This window comes from Carettochelys insculpta, chromosome 8 (assembly GCF_033958435.1).
Source record: "Carettochelys insculpta isolate YL-2023 chromosome 8, ASM3395843v1, whole genome shotgun sequence".
Lineage (NCBI taxonomy): Eukaryota > Metazoa > Chordata > Testudines > Carettochelyidae > Carettochelys > Carettochelys insculpta.
Genome location: NC_134144.1, coordinates 35859870 through 35885541, shown reverse-complemented (window position 1 = coordinate 35885541; position 25672 = coordinate 35859870). Strand labels below are relative to the sequence as shown.

The window sequence follows — 25672 nt, the reverse complement described above, 5'->3', positions numbered from 1 at the left end:
GCACCCAAACGACAGATTACTGTTTTACACAATACAGAATTTACTCAAGATCAAAGATAGGCAATTTAGGTTTCAGTCTGTGACAAATAACATCTTTTAAATAGCTGCAAGCACTACAACTCATGAACTACACATCATAGTATTGTTAAGCAATTTGTATATAACTTTCTTAAACTATTAAAAAAAAAAAATCAATAAAAACAAGAGATAGTCTAATGGCAGAAGTCTGAAGGTGACTGGAGGAACAACAATGGAACCCGCTTCACCTGCAGCCTGGGCAACAGGAGCTGGATTTCAAAAAAGATTTTCGGAACTGCCTCCTCCATAAATTGGCTTGTAGTTACTCATGAGCACAGGTTTTCCCTGGCGTGGAAAATGATATTCTATATGAGGTCCACACTGGTTAGTGTGAAACCACAATTAATACCATCAAACTGGAGACCAAGCATTGACCATCATTCAACAGCAACAACAAAACAAATAAATGCTGCCTTCCCCTAGGATATTCTTTCACCAAGGTGCAGGCCACAGGAGCTTAATTTAAAGAAAGTGCCAAATGATTCCATTTAACTGCTGCTCCATATAACCTGATCCTCCAGTGTTGATAACCTCAGTAACAACTACAGTAGAATCTCAGAGTTACGAACATCAGAGTTAAACTGACCTTGTTTGGAACTGGAAGTATGCAATCAAGAAGCAGCAGCGACATTAAGAAAAGTAAATACTGTTCAATGATGTGTTAAATATAAACAATTAAAGAAGGCTTTAAATTTGTATTGTCATTTCCATTTGTAAACTTTTGAAAGCAGCATAAAGTTTTGATCAGATTTATGAACACTTCAGATTACAAAAAATCTCAATTCCCAAGCTGTTTGCCACTCAGATTCTACTTACCCATTCATCTTGCTTTTACTATGGAATATCAAAGAACCTCTCTCACTGTTCTCTTTGCCCTTTTTCTCTTCCACCTTATAACCAACAGTGGACACAGAGAACTAAGTCTATCTACAAGTGGAACCTCTGTAATTTGGAACTCTCTCATCCAGCAACATCCATAATACAGCATGATTTTAGTTAGCTGGATGACCCTTTATCATGGATGTAGCAAAGTTTCCCATGGTCCCATAAAGTTTGTTTACAGCCACCAGTCCTGGCTCTCAGTGTTCATTACTGTTATTTAGCAGTCATTTACCCCTAAATGTCTTCCAAGAGCCAAGTAAGTAGCAGAGTGCTGATAATGCTGCTAGACATTACTGACATCCTGTGGTCTGGCAAATTCTCTTATCCGGCACCAGTGAGGTCCCGAGGGCACTGGATTACAGAGGTTCAAACTGTATATATTTTAGAAACTAACAAAGAGATTCACAGACAGGTGGATGGACAAGATCTTCTCCTGAAAGGTAAGAGGTAGGACCATCAAGTTTCCTCTTACCGTAAGTTAAAGCAAAATATAGCATGCAGCTTCCTCTGACCATAATTTAAAGCAAAATAAGGGTTTGGTTGTACCAGGACAATGGAAGTGGAAAGGGGACAAGCTGGGCAACAGGAACAGTCATTTTATTGAATGACCCCAGCGTGGGAAGCGGCTGCACTGGGAACGGAGTGGCCAGCTGGAGGTGAGCTCTAGCTATTGTTGGCCACCTTACCTCGTGGTCCCCACTGCCCCAGCCAGACTCCACCTGGTTAGCAGCACCCAACCACCCAAGCCAGCCCAGGGAGCTTCCATCTGACTTATTCACTGTGCGCCCCCTCAACCCCAAGGAGCCTCTATCCAGATGGAGGCCATCATGCCTGCTCCTCCAGGCCTGAGGAGAAGGGGGCAGGACACCTGTGAGGCCCCTCCCCCGACCATATCTCAGGGCCAAGCCTGTGAAGAAGCCAGCAGGCAGGGTGCCCCTACCCTGCCCCCCAGCTAGGTTGCTCATAAACTTTGTTATATTTGTACACATCAGAAGTGGTAACACACACACACAGATGCACCCTCTCTCTCTCTCTCTCCCCCCACTATATATATTTGAATTTGTGCATCTGTCTGTCCAGCTATCTATTTTTGAGTCCACTTGTTCAATAAATCCTCCTGAACAGGAAGAGCTAGCACCACCAAATTTGGTATGCAGCTTCCTCTTATAACAAAACAATGTAAGGGTTCAGTTGTGCCAAGACAATGGTATGTGCATGGAATGTGATTATATTTGACGAAAAACAAAGGGAGGGGGCCAGTTATACTCCAGAAAGACCAAAGACAGACAGCAAACAAGCATGACCCAAGCAACTTTGGAGACCCACAGAGCAGTTGATAGCTGGGCAGCACAGCCATGGCCACCCAGGTGTTGAAGCTCCAGGCTGGCCTCAGGAAGCAATGCTGGCAACCACCCCTCACACCCTTGCCTAGAGACCCCCACCTCCTGCGCTTAACACCCCCCCCACAACTCACTGCCCTCTCTTTAACCTCCTTCCCCGAGCCCTGCACCCTCCACCCATGCCCTGACTCCTGCACTCCCCACACTCCCAGCCTCCTGTCCTGGAGGACCCAAACAATACCAGGTAAATCTTCCAGTAATGTTATAAATTAAACTACCCATAGAAATTATTCTGAATTTTAAACAGCCGGTTTCATGATCAACAGATGTAAACCACTTTTATTGTGTTAAGTGGTGTAGTTCTTTCTTCTTTAGGGAAAGCATGTAAGGCTGGAAATATCATCCAACTTCCTCATGGCAGGATGCTAAAATGACCATTAGCCAATTAAAGAAATGATCAATAATGGTAAAGCCAACTAAATCTGGGCATATTAACGCTAAAATAACTTGGCTGCCTTCCAACGTCCATCTTTGAAAAAAATCCAAACTCTGGATAATAAATCGCACATTATTTCACTAAATTTTATCATCTGCCCGAATATGCTGATCTCAACACTCTCCAACCAAAAGCTACACACAAAACAGAATCTGGCAGAAGAATGGCAATTTCTCAGTATGAGGGTATGCTATGAAAAATAAGACACACTTGAGTCCTAACTGTACAAAACGTATAAAACCACTGTTCAAATAAGCACACTTCTAAAAGATGACCAACCACTCTGGAAGAATAGTAACAGAGAGTAAGCCGTGCTAGTCTATACACTATCAAAACAAAAAGCAGTCAAGTAGCACTTTAAAGACTAGCAAAATAGTTTATTAGGTGAGCTTTCGTGGGACAGACCCACTTCTTCAGACCATATCCAGACCAGAACAGAAGTGGGTCTGCCCCACGAAAGCTCACCTAATAAACTATTTTGCTAGTCTTTAAAGTGCTACTTGACTGCTTTTCACTCTGGAAGAATGTAAAATGTAACAAAGTTCCTTGTTTAGTGATCAACAAGTAGCCTATCATAATGCATTATTCTAAAAGATAACCATTTTCAGCCATACTGCTGGCGATATATTCCATTACATAGATGTCAGAGACAGTAATGTAACTTCTTTATGTTATGAAAAACCTCCCAGAAGTTTAAGGGGAATGTTGCAACCTTATTTAACAAACATTATGTAACTCTGTAACAAATAGGGAAATCCAATCTTCTCCATTTAACCCATATTACACACATTTCACAGAACAATAATTTTATTTATGAAGTGCAGATTCCAATCCTTTTTAATCAGGGTATTTGCAATATAATAATATATTCTAAAATATTACAATAAAAGAAAATGAAAAAACATCTAAGTACCATTCAGGGTCAGATTTACACCCACAGAACCAAGGAAAATGAGAGGCTTTCAATTTCAAATAAATTAAATTTATCTATAAAAATAGATTGAATTCTATTTTAATAGCAGCCTTCCATCTCTTCTCTACCAAATGCTCATTCCTCTCTGATAGTATTTTTGACCTCTGTTCTGATGCCTCTTAACCTCGCGGCTCCACTTTAACAACATTCATTCTTCTCACTACAACACAATGCCAAACCTGGAAGCCTACATGCAGCAATAGAGAAGAGCAAACAGGCAAGGCTGATTTGGAGCAGAACAAGTTAAAAAAGTAACATATCTTAGACTGGGCATTTTCTGCCACAGTTTCATAGATCAATTTATATACAAAGATTACGGTCCATAAACAATGATTAAAAGCTTTGGGCAGACAACCTTATCTTGATTAGACACATACTTTAATTTCTACATAAAGTGTTTGGTGTTCTCAATAGTTTGATCTTTATGTGAATGCTCGCAGGGGCATATTCTGAAGAACACACACGACAGAAATTGCAGGACATCTATTCTATTCTTCCAAGCTGTGCTTAATTATGGATGCTATACGCTCTACAGTTGTTGATCATGAACCTAAATCAACTGAGAATAAACTTTTCCAAGGCAATCTTGAAAAAAAGTACGTACTTAGAGACATTTGAGATTAATTTAAACATACTTAATGGCCTATAGCTAAATCCCTATATCAATAAACCTAAATGCTATGTTAACCCTTCAGTTAAAGCACCTTAAAAATTGCACTTTTGTTATATTCTATAGTCTCACTAATTTGAAACAAAATTATGTACTGTGCTTGAGAAAAATCTCCTTTCTTAGATAAACAAATAAGCTCATGCAGCACAACACAAATATTAAGATACTGGTTTAGAAGACAATAAAGAAATATAAAATAATTTGCCAAATACAGGCTCTAATGGAAAGCAAAGTTCTCACCCATCTTTTGTTTGATCTGCTACTCCAGCCAATAGTTCCACTGTTTTAGGATTATAATGTGGGTCTGTGTACAGTCCTAGGTATTTCTGCACAAAATCTCCTGGTGTCATGTAATGTTCTCCATCTTTCTCAACAGTGGCATACTAAAGTAAAAGAAAATACAAAATGTATAATTCGGATGCTGATTAGTGGTTACTGAATTGGTACAGTTAGTCAAATATCAACTTTAAAATCAGGGAACACTACAGAATAACTGTTTTGTGATTTAGGGTGCCTCTTTGGTCAAAGTACCAGTAGACCAGTCATTTCACACAACAAACCAGATTACAACTGTGCAACAAACAATTAATTCATGTACTTGTCACATACTTGAACAAAACAGCAGATTAGAAATTTGCTCAAATACTTGTGTATTTGCATAAATTCAGACTAATAATTAGAACCACATAACTTCTCATATAAAGTCATAAAACAACACAATCATGCTACATTTTCCCTACTTCCATTACGAAAATTACTAGAAGCAAGTCCTTAAAAAGTAGAAAGACTGAATTACCCTTTTCTAACCCTTAAAAAGCAATCTTAGAAAATGCAGAATTGGTAAGTCATTTTCAACAGCTGCACACTGGTAATGCATTGACTGACAGTAGAGTACACTAGAAAGTGATTATGATGGTACGACAGAAGCTTTGGGAAAAAAAGTACATTTAATTATGTTGAACCCGCAACTAGACAAAACTTTCACTCTCTGACTTGTGGGAAGTTATAAGACTTCAAGCTTTGTTTTTTAGCTCAAATCAGAAAAAATCAAATCTTTCTGAAATGTCGCACAAATCAAAGTTTTGAAAACACTCAGTTTCAAAACTCCATAATAGCAATTCTGATTTTTATTTTATGACTTTTTCACCAGCAATAAAGCCTTGGGTGCTGCTAGAAGGGCTGCAGTCCATTTACTTAGCATTCAGGTGCACACAAATCATGGCCTGAGTCCCATGAATCCACACGCTGAGAGGTGGTGAGTCATTCTTGATAGACATGGTAGTCCTCAGGTGGTAGCTCTGAGCAGGGCTGGCATTAGGGTCAGAAACCAGGACTCAGCAATGCAGCATTGTCAGGACAGGGACATGACCAGCCATTCAAATGGATACCAGGCTTGGATCAGAAAGGCAGGCAGAGCTTGAACTCCACAGGTTGGGCATACCCTGCAGCACATCTGCTCCAAGAAGCCTCATCTTGTGGGGATGATACATACAACAGAAACAATTACTCAAAGCAACTTCTAAGGACTCCATTTCTATTTTAACCAGTGATAGGAGTAAGGCATGGAAGCTCCCGGTTTTAAAAATTTTAATAAATTAGTAACTAATTGCAAAAAAGTCACATTGATAACAGGTGAGAAGACATAACTGCATGGTTCTCAAGACACTGTAAACACAGCTTGAACCTCTCTAAACTGGAACTCTCGTCTGGCAACACCTGTAATCCAGCAAGATTTTAGTTAGCCAGACAATCACTTATCATGGATGTGGCCACGTTTCCAGTGGTCCCATGCTTGTTTACAGCCACCAGGACTGGCTCTCAGTGTTCTGTGCTGTTAGTTAGCTCTAATTTACCCCTAAATGTCTTCTAAGAGCCCAGTAGGCAGCGGAATTTTCTGATTCAGAACCAGTCAGGTCCCAGGGGTGCCAGACTACAGATATTCAACCTGTATTTCAAAATTAAACATCCCACTAAACTTCAACCAGAGCAAGATCAGAAAGGCTGTGTCTACACAGGCACAAATCTTCGAAATAGCCATATTTTGAAGATTACTAATGAGGTGCTGAATTGAATATTCAGTGCCTCATTAGCATTAGGACCCTTCTGGCCGCGGCGCTTCAAAAGCGCCACTTTCGAAAGCGCGCAGCTCAGCACGGCTACATGGGGGTCCTTTTCAAAAGGACCTGTACCTTTCGAAATCCCCTTATTCCAATCAGTGAGCAGGATAAGGGGATTTTGAAAGGTGCAGGGTCCTTTCGAAAAGGACCCCTGTGTAGCCGCATCAAGTCGCATGCTTTCGAAAGCGGCACTTTTGAAGTGCCGTGGCCAGAAGCGTCCTAATGAATATTCAGTGCCTTATTAGTAATCTTCAAAATGGCCATTAGCATGGCTATTTTGAAGATTTGTGCCTGTGTAGACACACCCAAAGTGCTGAAAAACTGAAACCTCATGGAAAACCAGGGAAGTATGACAGGATTTGGGCAGGGAAAACAAATTTGCTTTATTGTTTTTGTGCTTTTAAGTTATACTCAACATATTGCAGGTTAAATTAAAAAAAAAAAACACAGATCTAAAAATAAATACAGTAAAATAAGATGTATGCCTGAAGAACTGTAACCAAACTATATAAAATTCTGCTATACCCTCATATATTGCTCTGTAGGGAGTTCTGATCCAAGCTTCCAATGAACACAGTAAAAATAAAAATGGTAAATCACAAATACTGAAATTAAATAAACTTAGCCATGTCTACACTAGCCAAAAACTTCGAAATGGCCATGCAAATGGCCATTTTGAAATATACTAATGAAGCACTGAAGTACATATTCAGTGCCTCATTAGCATGCAGGCGGCCACGGCACTTCGAAATTGACGTGGCTCGCCCAGACGGGGCTCCTTTTCGAAAGGACCCCGGCTACTTCAAAGTCCCCTTATTCCTATGAGCAGATGGGAATAAGGGGACTTTGAAGTAGCCAGGGTCCTTTTGAAAAGGAGCCCCGTCTGGGCGAGCCACGTCAATTTCGAAGTGCCGCAGCTGCCTGCATGCTAATGAGGCACTGAATATGTACTTCAGTGCTTCATTAGTGAACTTCAAAATGGCCACTTGCATGGCCATTTCGAAGTTTTTGGATAGTGTAGACGTAGCCCTTATGTTTTAGCCTCACCTCCAAAACACCTGCCATGCACACATGAATTCACCATTATCTTTCACAGGTTCAAATGGTCATATTTTCCTGCATATTAGTATGATTCATGTAATCAAAATAAAAGGCTGAATTTTTTTTTTTTAATGAGGCACATTCAGAGTAAGAGGACTTTCACGTAAGCCTTTATATAATCCGTATCCATGAATAGTGTGAAGGGTCCTGTGTCTGGAGATAACTGTTCATGGTTTAGATCAATTTTAACTATAGTCTATAGACACACATACTAAAAACTTAGTTTTAAAAAAATACTGCAATTGAAACTGGAAAAAAAAATATAAGTTTTGTATTTCACCCTTTCTTCCTATCTTGAAATGCATACATACAAATTAGTCTCACTTTTTGGTTTTAATATATTAGTCCAATGTGCTGTATAAATTCTCTTGGGGGGTGTCTACACGAGGAACTAACGTCCAAGTTAACTCCAAAGCTAAGCACTACATCAAAGTAGTCAGCAGAGAGTCTACACGCATTCCCTTCCCCCCCCACCCCCCCACTTTGACATTAACTTCCAAGTAGGGAGCCCAATTTCGAAGTCCTTATTCCATTCCTGGGAATGAAGTAGTGCCCTACTTTGAAGTTAAAACTTCGAAGTAGGGTGTGTATAGATGCTCTACTTCGAAGTTGCTTGCTTCAAAGTTGTACTTCAAAGCAAGCAACTTCGAAGTTATTTTTGTAGTATAGACATAGCTTTGGTGTTTCAAAACCTGAATTTCACGTCACTTTTACTCTTACTGTAGCACTATAATATTTCAGCATTCCCAAAACACAAATCATTGTAGTATTTAAAAGTCCATATATCCAACACTTAGTAATCTCTAATTACCAATTTTGCCATTTTAGTTGGATTCCCATGTTAGGTTGAATTCATTTTAGGGTTTCTAATAAACAGGAAAAAAAGTATTGTTACGTCCCTAAGATCCCATTACAAAGCAATCCTACGTTTGAGATTCCAAAACAAGTTGCTGTTTTCAGTAAGTTATGCAAGTATTCATATGATCATCCCTCTATTTTTGGTATGTAGGAATAATTGTCAGGTGCTGCATATTCACATCAATGAACAGTAACAGAATTTATATTCAAATTATCATTATGCTCCAGAGTTAACATCTACTGACGTGAGTTGGGGCAGTTCGTGGCTTTGATCTCTATTTCAGGCTGTGTTCAGACATAGAAAAAAATCCTTGCACTTGTTCAGAATTTGAAGACTAAGTATTTAATTTCAGAATAGTTCAAGTTTATATCTGGTGTCCCCACCGGCTCTACAAGCCAGTTGAATTTGATGACTGATTCTCTTTCCTGTTACCACTACTTATTATACAAAATGGTTCTTGAGTAAACACATTTAAACACAGAATAAAAACTATTTTTCAAAAGCCCCAAGGAAATCACAAGCTTCTCTAGAACAGTTTTCCAGTGCACACAAATCAGAGCTGAATGCTCCACTATAGGTAATGCTAATGTAAAAATTTACTCAATGAGTGTTTCTTTCTAAAAGAGTAAATGCCTAAGAACCTGCCCAAATTCCAGATCAGTGTTTTGTATCCAATATTTCCATTAAGTTTGCAAACTCATGCAAATGTCATTTCAACACCTTCTTAAAGTTCCTCTTCCAATCATACGTACTAGAAACAAAGTTTTTAAAATAATAAACAGAACATGGAGCATGATTCTGCTGTAGGGAGTGCATTCCACAGTAAATTCTGCATATGAAAGACAATACAATATATATGGTACTGAAAAACAAACAACAGCACCAGAATTCAGTTATAAAAAAATGTAAACATTGAAGCACAGACTTCAGGTTGAACCTCTCTAGTCTGGCAGCCTCTGGACCTGACCAGTGCTAAACTAGAGAATTTGCCAAACCATGGGAAGTCAATATGTCTAGCAGCATTACCAACATTTCCACGGCTTACTGGGCTCTTAGAAAACATTTAGGAGTAAATTAGAACTAAATAACAGCACAGAAAACTGACAGCTGGATTGGCAGCTGAAAACAATCTTTATGGGATCACAGGAAACTTGGCCACACCCATAACAAGTGGACCTCCAGCTAACTAAAATCATGCCAGATCAGAGTGTGCTGGAGGAGAAAGGTTCAACCTGTACTGTAAACATAACGTTCTTATTTCTTTAGAAACAAGCTAATCAAATAGTACCTTTATTAAATTTGCAAATTATTTTAAAAACAAACAATCAATCAATTGGAATTTATTTTTTTATACAAATGAACAAACTATTATCTAAGGGATTATTCTAGGGCCAATAACACAAGATCGTGATATTTAGAAAAGGTGCTGGCCAAAAGCCAACATAATAAGCAGTGATACAGTATGTAAGCCTTTCACTCTTGGCATGTATTTACAAATTCATAGTACCTGGCCTCAAGTGATTTTTCTGTGATGTAACATATAAGGCAAGTATCTCTTTGCATGAAACAAAGTGTTTGACTAAACTCTGATTTTATATATTTTTATACTTTGTAAAGAAGTTATTTAATTTATCCCAAAGCAAAAATAAATGTACTTTATTACACATTAAACTTTATACTACAATTAAAAATGGATTCTTCAGTTCCATATTATTTCCTTGCAAAAGAGAATTCTTACTCAGTTTTGAATTATCCTTTTTATGTGCTGCATGGGATTAATTTGCACATCTTCTTTTCTTCCACAGCATAACATAACTAAGCTAAGTATAGTCTGCCTTTTTAACATACAAATAAGCAGCCCTGTGGCACTTTAGAGACTAACAAATTTATTAGATCATGAGCTTTCTTGGGCAAAGCCTACTCCTCAGATGAAAATGGAGAGGAAAAACAATCCAGCTGAATGTCATCACAAAGGTTTTCAGCCTAACCTAATATTTCCTCTTGCCCTCCAAACTTTATCTCTGACAGAAGAAACAAAAATCAAGGAGATGCTGGTGAATTCTAATTAAATCAGGTGCAACAGATATGGGGAAAAATAATACTCCATTTAAAAACAAATGGAAAATGTTAGTGTGTTCCTTTAGCCTCCTTGCTGTCAACTCTATTTTGGGTTCAACAGACAGGGAGTCATTTGACTGGATACTTCTCATATTCAACTGCATCTCCTCTAGGAGAAAAAAATTGAGGTTCACCAGGAAGTTAGATGGATACTATCCTAAAGAGATACATGTCCCTCCTGCTCTCCATTTCAACTTCTCCTTGTTTTGCTCCTTTATGCTTTTACAGGCTAAAAAGATTCTGCTAACACTTAAATAATTTATATCAAGCTTCAGACTATTCTGATATATGCAGAGCATACACACCAATATATTTATGTGAACTGGACAACATTTAGTAGCATGCATCACGTGAACAGGAGGAAGGATAAGGACACCCTATACTACAGTGCAAGGTGAACTCATGAACTCTGTTTCACTTCGTGATCCTCATCCTTACTTGTGTCTATTTTCAAGGGAAGCCAAATTTAGGCAGGAATGCATGCCCTTTAGCTGAATATGGGATAGACTTGCACCCTCAGCAAAGAGAACAACATATCTGACCCATGCCATTTGTTGTAAAACTAACCGTATTTCCCAACAATGTTCTATTTATTTTTGTCTGGGAAGTTTCTGTTGTGACAAAAAAATTACAAATAAGCATCTTTATAACCTTCCAACATTGCACTAAGATTTCAAACTTGAGTAAGTTGCCAAATTATCAGAAAGAAACAAAAGATCTCTTTCCTAGGCCCATAACTTTTTCTTAATTTGATGTATCACAGCATCTAACTAGTAACACAAATTAAAATGTTTAAGTTAGCATACCTTTTGCATATCTGTTGTAAAACTCGTTGAATTAAGACATTTTTAAAAATAATAAACTGCCCATGTCCCAAGAAAATACTTAACTTCATATGGAGAATTTACAGATTTAGCATTATGGTAAGGACAAAAATACAGTAAAATCTCAATTTAATGGACCCTGATATAACAGACGCTATCTGCCAGCCCCCTGCCTCTCTGCAAATAATGTCAGAGACTCGCCAGAGCTCCCACCAGAGCTGGAGGAGCTGCCGGAGCAGCTGGGGCCACCAGGGCCAGGCCTTTGGCAGGGCACAGGAGCTGTCCTTCGCAGCTCCATGTGCGTGGAGCATGTCAGCTCCCGGCTGCTGCTATGTGCACTGGCACTGAGTAGCAGCCATGAGTGTCAGAGGCTGCTACCCGTTGGCAGGCTGAGGGTGGCCAAACCCTACCTTCGCACAGGCAGTTTGGAGCCAGGGCTAGAGGAAGTGCAGCGATGAGAGCTGCAGGAGATGGAAGGAGCCAGGTCAGCATTCAACTCCTCTCATGGTAACTGGGAGAAGGAGATGGAGGTGTGAGGGGAAGAGTGGGGCAGAGGACAGGAGTGAACAATGGGTTGGGAAGGTCAGTGCATCATCACACAGTATAACCATTCGGATACGGTGGACTTTCGACATTAACAGACACTCCTTTGCCCCATTAGTCCGTTAAATCGAGGGTTTACTGTACTACCTACATGACTTAAATTAAGGAAATCAAATAACTTATTTTATTTTAGCAACAAAAACTGCTACTTCAAAAGTAGCAACTGAAGTCAAGAATTATATATACACTGCATTATGTGATGCATTCCAGTTGAACAGAATAAGGTTATGCAAAAAGTAAAACACATCAAATGTCAGAAAACAACCCAATCATGTCTCAAGACTTGTGCACAACTTGCAAAATGTTTGTTTGATGGTCTTTTTAGCTAACAGACATCCACAAGCCATTAAGACAGCTTTTACAAATGGGGTACTAATTTGCAGTTCAATACATTAAAACTTAGTTACTTAATTCTTTAAGTCTAAAATTATGGTTACCATATTTGAATTTTCAAAAAAGGACAATCCTGAAAAGGAGTGTATCTGTACCAGTATCTACCAACTCACATTGCATTAATGTGTTATAGTGCATATATAGTGAATTAATACGATGTGAGCTGGTAGATACTGATATAGATACACTCTCTCTCGAAGGTATCCTCTTTTTTGAAAATTCAAATATGGTAACCCTATTTAAATACCATAGTGCCACCTTACATTTTTATGAAGGAAAAATATCTTTACATGGTAAATCAGATGTTAAAAAATTAGATAATCCTTTGAATATAACATTCCAATTCTCAGCTCCCACTAGTGTATTGAAATTAACTGCCTATGAGAAAGTGTGATGGCTGGATATAATTAGTTCTCTCAGCCAAAAGGGTTTCTTGGCTGCTTATCCCATCCGGGAATTTAATAATACATGGACAAAGGTCATATGTCAGAGGTAACATAAAAATCATGTGTGTTACTGTTGTATTATTTCCAGTGGAAAACATTAAGTTAAAACACTTTCACTGCCTGTGTTCAGGCTAAAGTGTTTTACTAGAGAATTATTAAATGTAAAGGAAATATCTTCTATACACAAAAATATATTTGAAATATTGAGGGACACAGAATGACAAACTGCCCCACATTTGATTACATCATCAGACTTGTTACAAAGACTTACTTTTATGATTTTGTGTTTTTCTTTTAGAATTATCATTATGATGGATTTAGTGAAACCAGAGATCCAGGAAGAAAAGATTCTTGTAAGTCAATATAAGCATACCAATTTGGACCCCCTACACTAGGAGAATGACAAGATATAAACAGACTAGTGTATACACACACAAACAAGATGAAGAGGTACAGATTTTTTTAAACTCTTAACTATAGTCCCAATTTATTTTTTAAGATAATTAAGAAAATCCCTAAGGTAATATTTAATAGTTTAAAATCACTTTTGAAGTGAAGCTTTTTATAATCTTTAGAAGCATAACTTAAAAAGAAAAAAAAAAGCCCAAATCCTAAACTGCATTTTTCAGTGCTACTGAGGAAATGTAACTATTTCAAAAATATTTTAAGGAAAGAAGTATTAAGCCGTAATTTGTTTAAGAATTAGTTTAACTTAAGGCCACTTAAACCCAAAAGGGTCTTTAGATATGCAACATAAATAACATGAACTTTAAAAGTCTTAGCAAATTTGACATAAAATGTTCATCCCATACTTTGACACACCAAAAGGATGGTGTGTCAAGAGTCAGAGAAATAACTATCAATTAAATAAATCCATTTACCCGCAAAAATATGTTCCGCAGCTCATTAGGATCTGCTCTTTTGGTTGTTTGCACCTGTAAAGCCAAGAAAGAAAGTTAATGTTTTACTAGCTGTTGTCCTGTAGGAAATCCTCATGCAATCTATGCTGATAAGGGTAATAAATGTCAGTTCTCTTATCTAACTGATAAATAGAATCACAAACATTAAAATTTAAGTTTTTATTGCTTAACTTTAAAACAATCGCGGGACCAGGGATAGCTGTCAAACGCAGAAATTGTTGTCTGAGAAGAAAGGAGACAGTGCAATAAACCCAAATATCAGAAGGAACTGTACAAACCCAAAGGTTTGAAGCAACAGTATCCCCAGTGCCCCCAATGGCAGAAACTGCCCTTAGCTGCAGAAGGAGCTGTAGTAAATTGTCAATGCTTGTGAAAGATCTCCCCTTGCATTTATAATTATGTTAGTTAACCTTAGTTAAAGCACAACCACACTCTACACAAAAAAGCAAGAGGCTCAGGGACACTGAAAACCTGTAGGATATGCACCAACGCCCAGGCTACACCTGTAGGCTCAAATCTCACTAGGCACCCACACGCAACCCCTTGAGGCTGACTATGTGCAACTGAGTCAGACCCAGGCACAAGAGCCACCCCTACGTTTCCCAGTGAGATGCGCTGTCCTGCAGGCTCCCCCCACCTGACAGCTGCTCTGTAAGCGCCCCCCAGAGCTGACACCCCTCCCCCACCGTAGGCCTCTTCCTTCCCCCCAAAAGCCGTTCGCCCCCCACTGCTCCCTTCCGCCCCACCACACGCCCTGCCCGCGGGGGCGCTCTCTTCCCCACCTCCCTCACACACCATCGCCCCCTGCCCCAGGGCTGCTCCCCCGAGCCCTCGCTCTCGCAGGGCCGTCGCCGCCCGGCCCTAGGCCGGCAGAGGGGGAAGCGCCGCCGCCGCCCAGGCCCGCCGCCCGCCTGGTCCCGAACTGGAGGCGGAGGGGCCTCCCGCAACGCCCGGCTCCTTTTGCAACAAGCGACGGAGGCGCAGAGTCACCTTGACCGCCATGCTGAGCGCGGGAGGGGCAAGAGGAGCTGCCCGCCAGACGCGCCCGCCCGTCGCGCCGCCGCAGCCCAGCCCTATGCTAATGAGCCCCCTCGCCGGGCCGAAGGGGGGCGCGGTCAGAGACAGCGAGGCGGGAGGGGGCTAACCCAGACCGACCGGACGCGACTGTTCTCCGGTCCGGTCCGGTCCGGTCGGGAGAGGAGGCCGCTGGTCTCGAGCGAGGCGGCTGGAGCGCTCAGCTCGGCGTGGCAGGGGCTGTGGCTGTCTGGGACCCCACCGCAGCCGGGCCGGCCTTTGCTGGGGACCTTCCCCGCTCTCTGTGCCCCACTCCCCGACCTGCTGACTGGTCCTCAGGGCGGCACAGTTAAGGGGCCCTTGGCGCCCTTCCTTGGGCAGAGCTACGAGCCTCCCCGCGCAGGGAAACGCCGAGCGCCATCCCTCAATCAGAGCTTCCCCCGGCTGGGTCGCATCTCCATCCCCCAGCTGCCCGGAGGTGTCCATCCAACGCTGCGCACCGCAGCGCAGCTCGGCTCCTTCCCCTTTCTGCCTCCGCCCACGGTCCTGTGCCCAGCTCCGCTGCGTCCTGCTCTGCCCTGCCCCGGTGCTCCTGTGCCCAGTTTGGCCCCCTTCTCTCTCTGCCCCCCACCCCCATGGTCCTGTGCCAAGCTCTTCTCCTTCCCACTCTGACCCTCAGCTTTTCTGCGTCCAGCTCTGCGCAGCTCCTCTCTGTCCCCTCCTTTCTGCTCTCCCCCATGCCTGACACTACCCACGCTAGTGGTCCCGTCTCCAGCTCAGCTCCTTCCCCGCTCTGCCCCCGCAGCAGTCCTGTGCCTCCCACTCTCAGCTCTTTTGTCCCAGCTTTTCCTACCTACGTCTGCCCCCACCCTTTCACTCGTTTCCCTTCCCAGCCTGGTTCCTCTGCTCTCCTCCCTTGCTCCCCACAGCTCAGCTCCCTCCTCCTTTTCCCCACCAGGCTCTCCTCTCCCTGATCACTCTCGTTTACTAACTCTAAGCCCCCCCTCTCCCCACCTGCAGCTCTGCAGGGTCAAGTTCTGGGAATCCCCAGTCCTACATCAACGCTATACCAAAGGGCCTGGCACCGGTGTGTGGATACAGCTATGTTAGTGGCAGCTCCAGGCCCCTTTTAAGTCCACCAGGCCCGTATGCAATTGGCCCCTTTGCCCTCCTTCTATCAATGGGCCTAGTGACTCACTGACCAGAGCTCTAGGTCACTGATTCTCATTCTGTACATTCACAGCCTTCTTTTCTGTAAAGCAACCACCACAGGATGCTCTTCTGTTTCTACCCATGTAGTAAGACTAATGTAATCTTTCTTGACTTCCTGACATCTTTTTGTGATCCCCAGATTGAAAGCTGCTGTAGGTGTCTGACTATATTGCCTTACACCTTATTCAGTCATTTACACCTAAGCAAGATGCAGTGCAGAGGCAGCAAGCTCTACTAGGCTATATCTACTCTGCAGGTATTTTTCTATGTTACTTATTTTGACATTCTAATGTCAAAATAACCATGTTGGAAAATCACATTCACACAGTTGAAATGGTGGGAATGTTGGCAAAAGTTGTTTGAAGAGTTGGTGTAATTATTTCGAGAGAAAAGCCCTCATCTCAAATTATCCTGCTTGCCTGTGTGAACGCTTTGGGGTTCTTTTGGGAAAAAAAAATCCCAATGTAGGCAAGTCATATTACAGAGAAAAGACTGATTGGGAGCCATGTGTTTGGCTTTGCCAGTAACTTAGCAAGTCCTAATGCTTACATATTTTGTTGTAAAATGTATATAACATTGCTCATCTCACAGGGACATCGTGTGAATTATAAAAATTGCTTGTAAGGGGCTTGGATATCCTTATTAAAGGCACTATATGGATCACAGTAGTAGACCTAGTTATCAGAAATTGAATTTTTGATAAAAACTGCCTCCATCTACACAAAAATATTTTTGCTAGCTCTAATTATTGTTATTATTTTGCATATATGGTTCCAGCAATAAAAATTAGTACTTATATTTGGTAGTACTTCATAGCTCTAATATGCTGTGCAAATTCATCACTGACATAACCAGATCCATCAACTCCACTGAAGTCCAATATAATTACACCTGTTTGTGTCAAGCCCTGGGAACGCAACCCTGCGTAACTCGAGGGACTACTGTAATTCTATGTCTACAGAACGAGCCTAAAGCCCAGTCTACTCTAGAGACATTTTTTAAAATTCCTCACACAATGTTAGCAGTGGTGGGACCTCAATGGATGGGCCACGAGGTGTCTGGTAATCTTAATCAGAGTATTTTCACAACAAAGAGACTGTAACATCAGGTTACAAAAGGGGACATCTGAATTGGAGTTTATTCTCAAATTCAACACTATACACCTTGGTCTGAATAAAGACAGCAATTACCTTACGCATTACAAGGGCCATTTTTCCATCTTTGATATTCATAGTGTCCTCAGGCAACTCACTTAACAGACGCTTGCAGTAAGTAATTTTCTTCCCTCTCTTCCCGTCCCCTTAGAGCCCCCTTCTGTCCTATGTAGCTGATTCATGAGTTTTCATTTCACTTTTTTTTCTATCTTTCTATTGAATTCTCGTTGTGCCAGTTTACTTTTATCAGAATTTCCAGATCTGAGGAAGTGGGTCTGTCCCACGAAAGCTCGTTGCCTAATAAGTCATTTAATTAGTCTTTAAGATGCTACAGGATTGCTTTTTTGTTTGTTTGTTTTTTAATCAGAGTATGTCTAACTGCCATAGTTCTTAACACAGTCACTTCAGCATGTGGCTTGCCCACACTAGGGCTCCCATTTCAGCAATAGCAGAGGAGCTGAACAGTTCTGTATGATTTATCTAGTATGGATCAGCAGCTACAAATAGGTCATCCAGTTCTTTTCTGTACACACACTAAACTGCAAGTAGAAAACTGAGGTATTTTTAGGCTGGTCTATTAAGTCCAGAGTTGAGGCTGGAAAGTGTTATATTTTTACTTTTACAGAGGATTCACTTTCACAAAGGATTCATTTGAGAGGTATATCAGTCCCACTTATGATAACCACTCCACAAACAGTGTTGTCTGATATCCACCGTTCCACTTGAAGTTGCTACATTCACCTCCTTGTGTGGACTTGGGACCACACTATAGCAACCACAGGATGTCAGTCACAATACCCCTCATTCCAGAACCTATATGCTTCTTTACCCAATCAATTGCACAAACATGGTGCCAAATGTTCTACCGGTGTAGCTGGGTACAAAGCATTTGAAATCCAATAGGACTTCTCAAGCATTTGTTCATTAGCACACAGATCACACAATATCTCTTTTATCAATCTCTCTATTTACTATTAACAAAGGGAAAAGGGCAATTTATATGGATTTGGGATGTACAATATTATGGAGTTATGTAGCCTCTATCTAATATGTAGCCTATGGTAAACCCAGAGAAATTAATAATCCCTCTGAAATGTAACATACATTGGGTACAACTACACTAGGAACCAACTTCGAAGTTAACTTCAAAGTAGTCTGCAGAGAGTCTACACACATTTTTCCTTACTTTGAAGTTAACTTGGAAGTAAGGGAGCCCAATTTCAAAGCCCTTACTCCATTCCCAGGAATGCAGTAGTGACCTACTTCAAAGTTTTACTTTGAAGTAGGGTGGGTGTAGACACTCAGCTTTGAATTCTGCTACATTAAAGTTGTACTTTGAACTAAGCAACTTTTAAGTTATTTTTTAGTGTAGACACAGCCATTATGTCATTGCAGCACAGAGCTTTTCTGGGAAGCATAAAAACGCTCTGGGCAAAATTCTGAAAGGTAAGCTGTTTAAAAAAAAGTCTTGATTCTTCCTTTTATAAACATTTTCATAACTTTTTGTTGTTGTTCATATCTTCAAATTGATTTTCCTTACAAACTAAAAAAAATGTTTTGTGAAGGAAAAATGCTTGTTCGATTACTCATTGTGGTGTCTTGCATGTGGTAAGATCAGTGGAGGCTGTTATCCCCTTGACACTGGCTACTCTTCTCATTTTGGGAAAGTACTGGCATGTTGAAGTACTGGCATTGACGGAAGCTTACTTGGAGATCAATTTATCACATCTAAGCAGACCCAATAAATGTATGGCCAGTGGATCAAGCACTGCGGTTTCAATCCCTGGTCTACATAAGGCATACAGAAGCTTGTGACAGTATGATTTTGTGAGCCTGATTCTTCTCTCACACCACTTTAAATAAAGAGTAGCTCTACAGAGGTCAGTGGAGTGTCGTTCGTGTAAAACCAGTAGGAGAGGAGAATCAGGCCTTATATCTTTAGTTTATAGGCAAGACATATTTCAAGATACTGAAAGCCTGGGCAAGGACTCCAGAGTTGCAAGGCTCCATGAATATCTGATGGCTCATGTCTAATCCATCTAATTGGAAATAGATAATTGAAAAATTGAAAATAAATCCAAACGCCCAGGTATGGCATCCAAAAATCTTAAATTACACCTTCTAGGGATGCCATACAATAACCATACAACTACTGCAAAGCTCATATAAGAACTCCAAAGGTGTTGGGAGGAATGCATGTAGTGGAGCACCCTAAGGACACACATTCTGAAGAACCTCAGTTATTGCACAAAGTGAGTAAACTTTTCTTCTTCTTTGAATAGTGCCCCTGTTTGGTTATAGGAATAAGGCGATTTCGAAATATGCGGGGTCCTTTCGAAAAGGACCCTGTGTAGACAAGCCACACACGATTGAAAGCAGCACTTTCCAAGTGGCATGGCTGCTGTTATGCTAATGAGGCACTGCATATTCATTGTAGTGCCTCATTAGCATATCCCAAAGAGTCTCATTAGCATCCCCTTTAAAAGGGGGGTGCTAGTGTAGACATAGCCTCAGTAACACATTTAAGAGTAGCCCTCCTGCAACAAAAAATCTTCAAAAACAGACTCGAAAGAGAAACTGCAGAGCGACAATTCATTTGCAAATTTGATACCATCAGTAAAGGATTGATCAGAGACTGGGAGTGGCTAGACAACTACAAAAGCAGTTTCTCCTCTCTTGGTGTTCACACCTCCACATTAGCTGCTGGAAGTGGGCCACATACTCTGTGACTGAATTGACCTCATCAACTCTCTCCTTTCCATGAGCCTGCATAATTAGACTTCTGGACCCTCCACTACATTGTATGTGATGAAGCAGGTCTTTGCCCATGAAAGCTTATGCTCCAAAATATGTTAGTCTACAAGCTGCCACGGGACTTCTCATTATTTTTGACAAGGAACTGAAGATGGTTTGCCCACATAGTGCTATTTGGTGACAGAGCAAAAATGGTGAGAGTTGATGTGAGGGCCAAACAAATATTGATACAGGAATTTTCCATTGTGAGGCATAGGAACATGAAGACACTCAGGCCGTTTCTATGCTAATACATGGAACGTAAGATGCTAATGAAGCGTGGATGCAAATTCCCCGCACCTCATTAGCATAACATCACGTGATTTGGAGTCTGGAAGACCGTTTTTCCAGACTCCAAAACTCCGTGAAGAAGCTTGGCCCCCAAGGGGAGCTTCCGGAAGGAAGTCCTTCTTCCGGAGGCCCCTTCGAAGGGGCCTCCAGAAAACGGACTTGCTTCCGGAAGCTCCCCCGGGAGCTGCGCTTCTACACGGCGTTTGGGGGTCTGGAAGAATGGTCTTCGTGACTCCAAATCACATGATGTTATGCTAATGAGGCACGGGGAATTTGCATCTGCTAGTCACTAGCATCTTATGCTCCATGTATTAGCATGCCACTTCCAAAGGAAGTGGCCTGTGTAGAAACAGCCTCAGAGTGGAGCATCTTTAGAATCACTACTTGAACTGTTAGCTTGGGTTTTGCCTCCTTTTCAGCCAACCCATTAAACTGGTTTTGGCCAAGACGGTTCATGAATACAGGAGAACTCTGGGACTATGAGACAGGACTGTCTCTGAAGGGAGGGGACGTTGTTCAGAGGACCCTTACTGAGATGAACTGCAGATGTTTGAAGAAGTTAGGCTGGACTAGGTTACCAGAGGGGATTATAAGATTTTAGGAAAGAATGGATGCTTTGTATGATTTTATTTTAAAGTCCTTTTTTCTTCCCCCTAAATGTTTTATTCCTATGCTTCAATAAACAATCTTTTGATTTTAGGATGGCTTCACTGATCAATATGCACTCCTGAAATTAAGACTGCAAGTGCCTAAACTCAGACCTCAGGGTCAGAAAAGCTGATGCACAGGATACCATGCAGGCCAAGATCCAGTCTAGGAAAACTATGCAATTCTGCCCCAGGATAGGTAAGGTACAAGGCCTAACAACACCTGAGAGGGTCAATTCAATGACAAGGAAGGGGCAGAGGTGTAGGTAACCTTGTGACCATGACATATATGTTAAGTAATATTTTTTTCACCTGAATATACATGGTTTTGAATATGGAATTATTAAATAATAGAAAATATGTGCCATAATGTTTTGAAAAGTTGTTTCATTGAACATAGGTAGTGTCATTCTTGACTATCTCAGCAGTGGCAGAACAGCAACAGAAGGTAATGACTGGCAGCCTAGAAAAGAAGTGTCAGTGGAGGGGTGTGAAAATGTCAGAAAAAGAAGGTCCTGGGAGGGTAGTCTGGTGTCCACAACAAAAAAGAGGGACAAAAACAAAGAGCATCAAAAAGAGTTTCCAAATCAGAGAGCAGGAACAGAGAAAGCCATGTTTGGAGAAGGCCAAGCAGAGAGGGAGAAAACTCACAAGCATGTTGGTGTAAGTCTCTAGAGACATCCTGAGGGAGTGACAGGCGCAAACGGGCAGAACCAGCTGGATATCATATTTGTGGCACAGCATCTCCTGCCAAAACCGGGGCAGGGCCGTACCGGCCCGGGTACGCACTGTACAGGCCGCTGAAGCTACAGAGGCTGAGAGCAAGCCCCGGGCGGGTAGGCAGCTGGAAGACTCAATCCGCGGTGTTAGGTAGAGCCTAGAGAGGGGCGGGGATATGCAAATGAGCCGCTGACTCCGTACAACCAGAGCGGCCCCAACAATACCGAGAGTCCGATACTGTGCCTGGGGAGTCAGCCGAGCATGCGCACAATGCATAGCCCCGTTCTTTTGCCCGTTCGCTCCCCGGTCTCCAATAGGTGGCCTGACCCGACCCGGCCCGGCCCGGCCCGGCCTAGCCTAGCCTAGCCTGGCTGCGAGCGGAAGCGCGTGGCTATGTTCTCACGTCCGGTGTGTGGGCGCGCGGGTTGATTCGCTTTGCGTCCGGGTGACTTGGCTGGTGCCGCTGCTGCCAAATGGCGGGTAAGTTGTGACGGCGGGAAGGAGCTGTGGTGCGCCGGGCGGCCTCGGTTCCCCCTGAGGCCTGTGCTGCCGCCCAGGGGCCCGCCGGGTGTCGCTTCCCGCGGGGATGAGGGGACCGGCAGCTCCGCCCTCGCCGCGCTGTTTAGAGCAAGCTGACGCGGCCCCGCCGGCGACTTGTTTTCTAGTGTCTGGGGTGGGGTGCCTGGTTCCCCTCACGTCCCCTTCCCCGCCCCGCCGGAAAACAGCCCCTGAGTCTTGTTGCTCGTATCTCTTCCGCTTGCTGCGACGCGGCCTGGCCGGACAGCTCCGAGGTTTCCGGCCGCAGCGTGGGAAAGAGGCGGGGATGGGACGCGCTCAGTGAGAAGCGGAGCCCAAAAGACTCACGAGACGGTGAGACTCTTCATAGAAGGCTGCACCTGGTCTCTGGGGAAGAGCAAGGGACTGTGCATGATAGGCCCTGGCCAAGGGTACGTTTTCAATGGCTGTCACTTCCGTCCAGATCCAGTAGTCTGCTTAGTCAATAAAAAGAAACTTTAAAGTGATCTAGATAAAGTAATAGAACATTTTTCTTTCTGTACCAAGTCGCCTTTGATGCTCGGACATGCTACCATTATGGATCTCCAGAAACTGATTCAACTTCAGCCCTGATATCCTGTTGGAAAATGCTTTTTTCCCCTCTCTGATTAACTTATGTAGGAAAAAGTTGTCATTTGAAACTTGGAATGGATGGCCTAAAATCAGAAGAAAATGTTTTGTGCAAATTTTGAGCTGATTTATAACATGGACCTTGGAAAATCTGTTTCTTAAACTTTGTAAAGGTATGGGTGAAAAATAATAGGGTTTAGAAACTTAGTTTTCATCTGTTGCCCTAAATAAGGTCAAGTGTATGTGACTAGATGCAATGATGGATACCACAGATGTGAGAGAGAGATTAAAATAACCTAGGTATCAGAAATTAACTTAAGTTTGGGAGTTATTTGTTTTGCTTTATTTAGTGATTTAGGCAGAATTCCTCAATGTTCTCTCTGTCAACTTGCTTGGTTCAGAATTAGTGGTGACTTGCCAAAGGAAAAACAATTGCACTCGTGCCTTTTTTACTTCGTGACCTTTCATGGAGGCATGACACTTTTTTCCAAATGTGTCTGCTTGTGCTTTACGTTAGATATTAAGGGTAAGTCTGTCTGTCTCAGGTCTTTTTGAACAATCAGAAAACTAATATAGCTAAGCTATCACAAGTGTAATTGTTTTTGTTAATTGTTTAACTTACCACCAGCTCTCTCCTCTCATCCAAGAGATGCTCTCCTGCATGTTAGTGTCTTGCACTTTTATGCAATACACTTTAGTGGGAGTAGGCATCTTTGTCCATGCCCTAATGACAGGGATTATTGTGTGTAGATTTGCCCCTTGTTAGGCAAGATGAAGGAAAATGGTGACTTAAATCAGTTCATATCTTTTTTATTTGATTTCTTTATTTGCAGGCCTATTTATTAATCACATGTTTACTCAGAATTAATCATGATTACTCACAGTTTTAATCACGCTGTTAAACAATGGACTAGCAGTTGAAATGTATTAAATATTTTTGGATGTTTTCTACACCTTCAAATATATTGATTTCAGTTGCAACACAAAGTATCCTGTTCACTCCACAGTGCAAATATTTGTTATAAAATATAAAAATAAGAACAGTATTTTTCAGCTCACCTCATACAAGTACTGTAATGCATGCATGTATACTGTAACTTTTATAATGAAAGTTCAGTATACAAATTCATTGTTACATAACTGTGTACAATCAAAAAAAAAAGCAGTCAAGTAGCACTTTAAAGACTAACAAAATAATTTATTAGGTGAGCTTTTGTGGGACAAACCCACTTCTTCAGACCATAGCCATACCAGAACAGACTCAAATACTGAGTATGGTATGGCTATGGTCTGAAGAAGTGGGTTTGTCCCACAAAAGCTCACCTAATAAATTATTTTGTTAGTCTTTAAAGTGCTACTTGACTGCTTTTTTGTTTTGATAGTATATGGACTAGCACGGCTCCCTCTCTGTTACTATTTAACTGTGTACAAATCATTGTTACATAACGGGCATTGTTTCATAACTGCGCTTAAAAACAAAACAATTCAAAACTTTAAAGCCTACAAGTCCATTCAGTCCTATTTCTTGATCAGCCACTTGCCTAAGTCAAACAAGTTTGTTTACATTTGTGTAGGATAATGCTTCCAACTTCTTACTTACAATGTTATCTGAAAGTGAAAACAAGCATTCATATGGCACTTTATTAGTTGGTGGCCACTATTCCAGAAGACATGCTTCCATGCTGATGCTGCTCATCTTGAAAAATTTTGTTTCTTGTGTTCAGCACACCGAAGGTATTTTTATTTAATTAATAAAAAAAAATATTTCTGTGCATTTTAATTCAATATATCTTTCCATCTAAATCTAGATTGGCACAAGCCACAAGTGGAAAAAACTAACAATATAATAAACACATCATTTTGTCACAAATTAAAATGTAAAAAAAAATAAGGCTCTGAATAAATGTATGTAAATAAATTTGTAATAGTGTATCCTCCTGGCCTGTAAAACTTGGGACCAGGCTCAGTGCAGAAGCTATAATTATTTGCAAATATATGTTTTAATGGTGATCAACAAGTAAGATTCAACCTCTTTATTTTTTTTAAATTGCACAAATGCAGAAAAAGGTTAAATAATGTTTAAAATTGATTTAAATTAGTGTGTTCTGAGGAGGTTTCTAGCCCCTCTCTCTATTATATTTGGGTAATTTTATTAATACTAGTGCAATGTGATTCATAGACTTAAAAACTGGGAGAGCAAAAAGTCATGCACTGTTGCCTAATAGTGGCATTATGTTTTGAAATTTATAGACTCATAACCTTCATGGCCAGAAGAGACCGTCATAAATATCACAGTGGTTCTCAACCTGTTCTCAGATAACCCAATATACATACCTGTATGGCCCTGAGGATGTCTCATGGGCCCCAGCTGTGTGCTGATTGGGCTGCTGCTGACCCATGGGTTTCATGCTGAGAACCAATAAGAGTTTGCTCTTCTACACGCTGCAGGACAGATCACCTCACCCACATATTCTTGTAGTAGATCCATAACATCTGGCTGAGTTACTGAAGACATAGATTCAAAGGCCAGAAGGGGCCACTGTGATTATGCAGTCTGATCTCCTGTGTAATACAGCTCATAGTACATCCTGAAATAACTTCTGAAGGGTGAGTTTTAGGAAAAACATCCTGTCTTGATTTTAAAATTGCCGGTGAAAATCCACCATGACCTTTGGTAAATTGTTCTGATTAATTACGCTCAGTGGCTTAAAAAAACAAAAACCCTACCTATTGCCAGTCTGAATTTACGTGTCTTCAGCTTCCACCTGTCAGACCATGTTGTACTCTTTTCTGTGAAATTGAACAGCCTATCATCTAATATTTGATCCTGTAGGTAAAGGCTGAACCTCTCTAATCCAGCCCTCACTCGTCCAGAAACATCCATGGTCTGGTATGA

The 25672-nt window shown here is 41.4% G+C and overlaps 2 protein-coding genes across 8 annotated transcripts in view; one reads left to right on the top strand and one right to left on the bottom strand.

Annotated features, from left to right (window-relative positions):
- Positions 1-14875, bottom strand: part of SLC25A12 (solute carrier family 25 member 12) — a 75467-nt gene extending 60592 nt beyond the window's left edge. Inside the window, exons 1-4 of one of the 4 annotated variants that reach the window (XM_075001977.1) lie at positions 14616-14633; positions 13992-14042; positions 13782-13835; positions 4680-4822 (exon numbers count right to left, since the gene is read on the bottom strand). In XM_075001977.1, coding sequence (XP_074858078.1) covers positions 4680-4822; positions 13782-13835; positions 13992-14042; positions 14616-14618 — 251 coding nt within the window. In that variant the 5' untranslated portion in view covers positions 14619-14633. Of the gene's footprint in view, positions 1-4679; positions 4823-13781; positions 13838-13991; positions 14043-14615; positions 14763-14810 lie in introns of those variants that run through there. The other 3 variants (XM_075001978.1, XM_075001979.1, XM_075001980.1) reach the window with 3 other exon arrangements.
- Positions 14876-21953: 7078 nt separating this feature from the next.
- The window catches only part of HAT1 (histone acetyltransferase 1), a 50469-nt gene continuing 46750 nt past the window's right edge, over positions 21954-25672 (top strand). The window contains exon 1 of one of the 4 annotated variants that reach the window (XM_075000665.1): positions 21954-22131. In XM_075000665.1, coding sequence (XP_074856766.1) covers positions 22125-22131 — 7 coding nt within the window. In that variant the 5' untranslated portion in view covers positions 21954-22124. Of the gene's footprint in view, positions 22132-22379; positions 22522-22577; positions 22599-22640; positions 22950-25672 lie in introns of those variants that run through there. The other 3 variants (XM_075000668.1, XM_075000667.1, XM_075000666.1) reach the window with 3 other exon arrangements.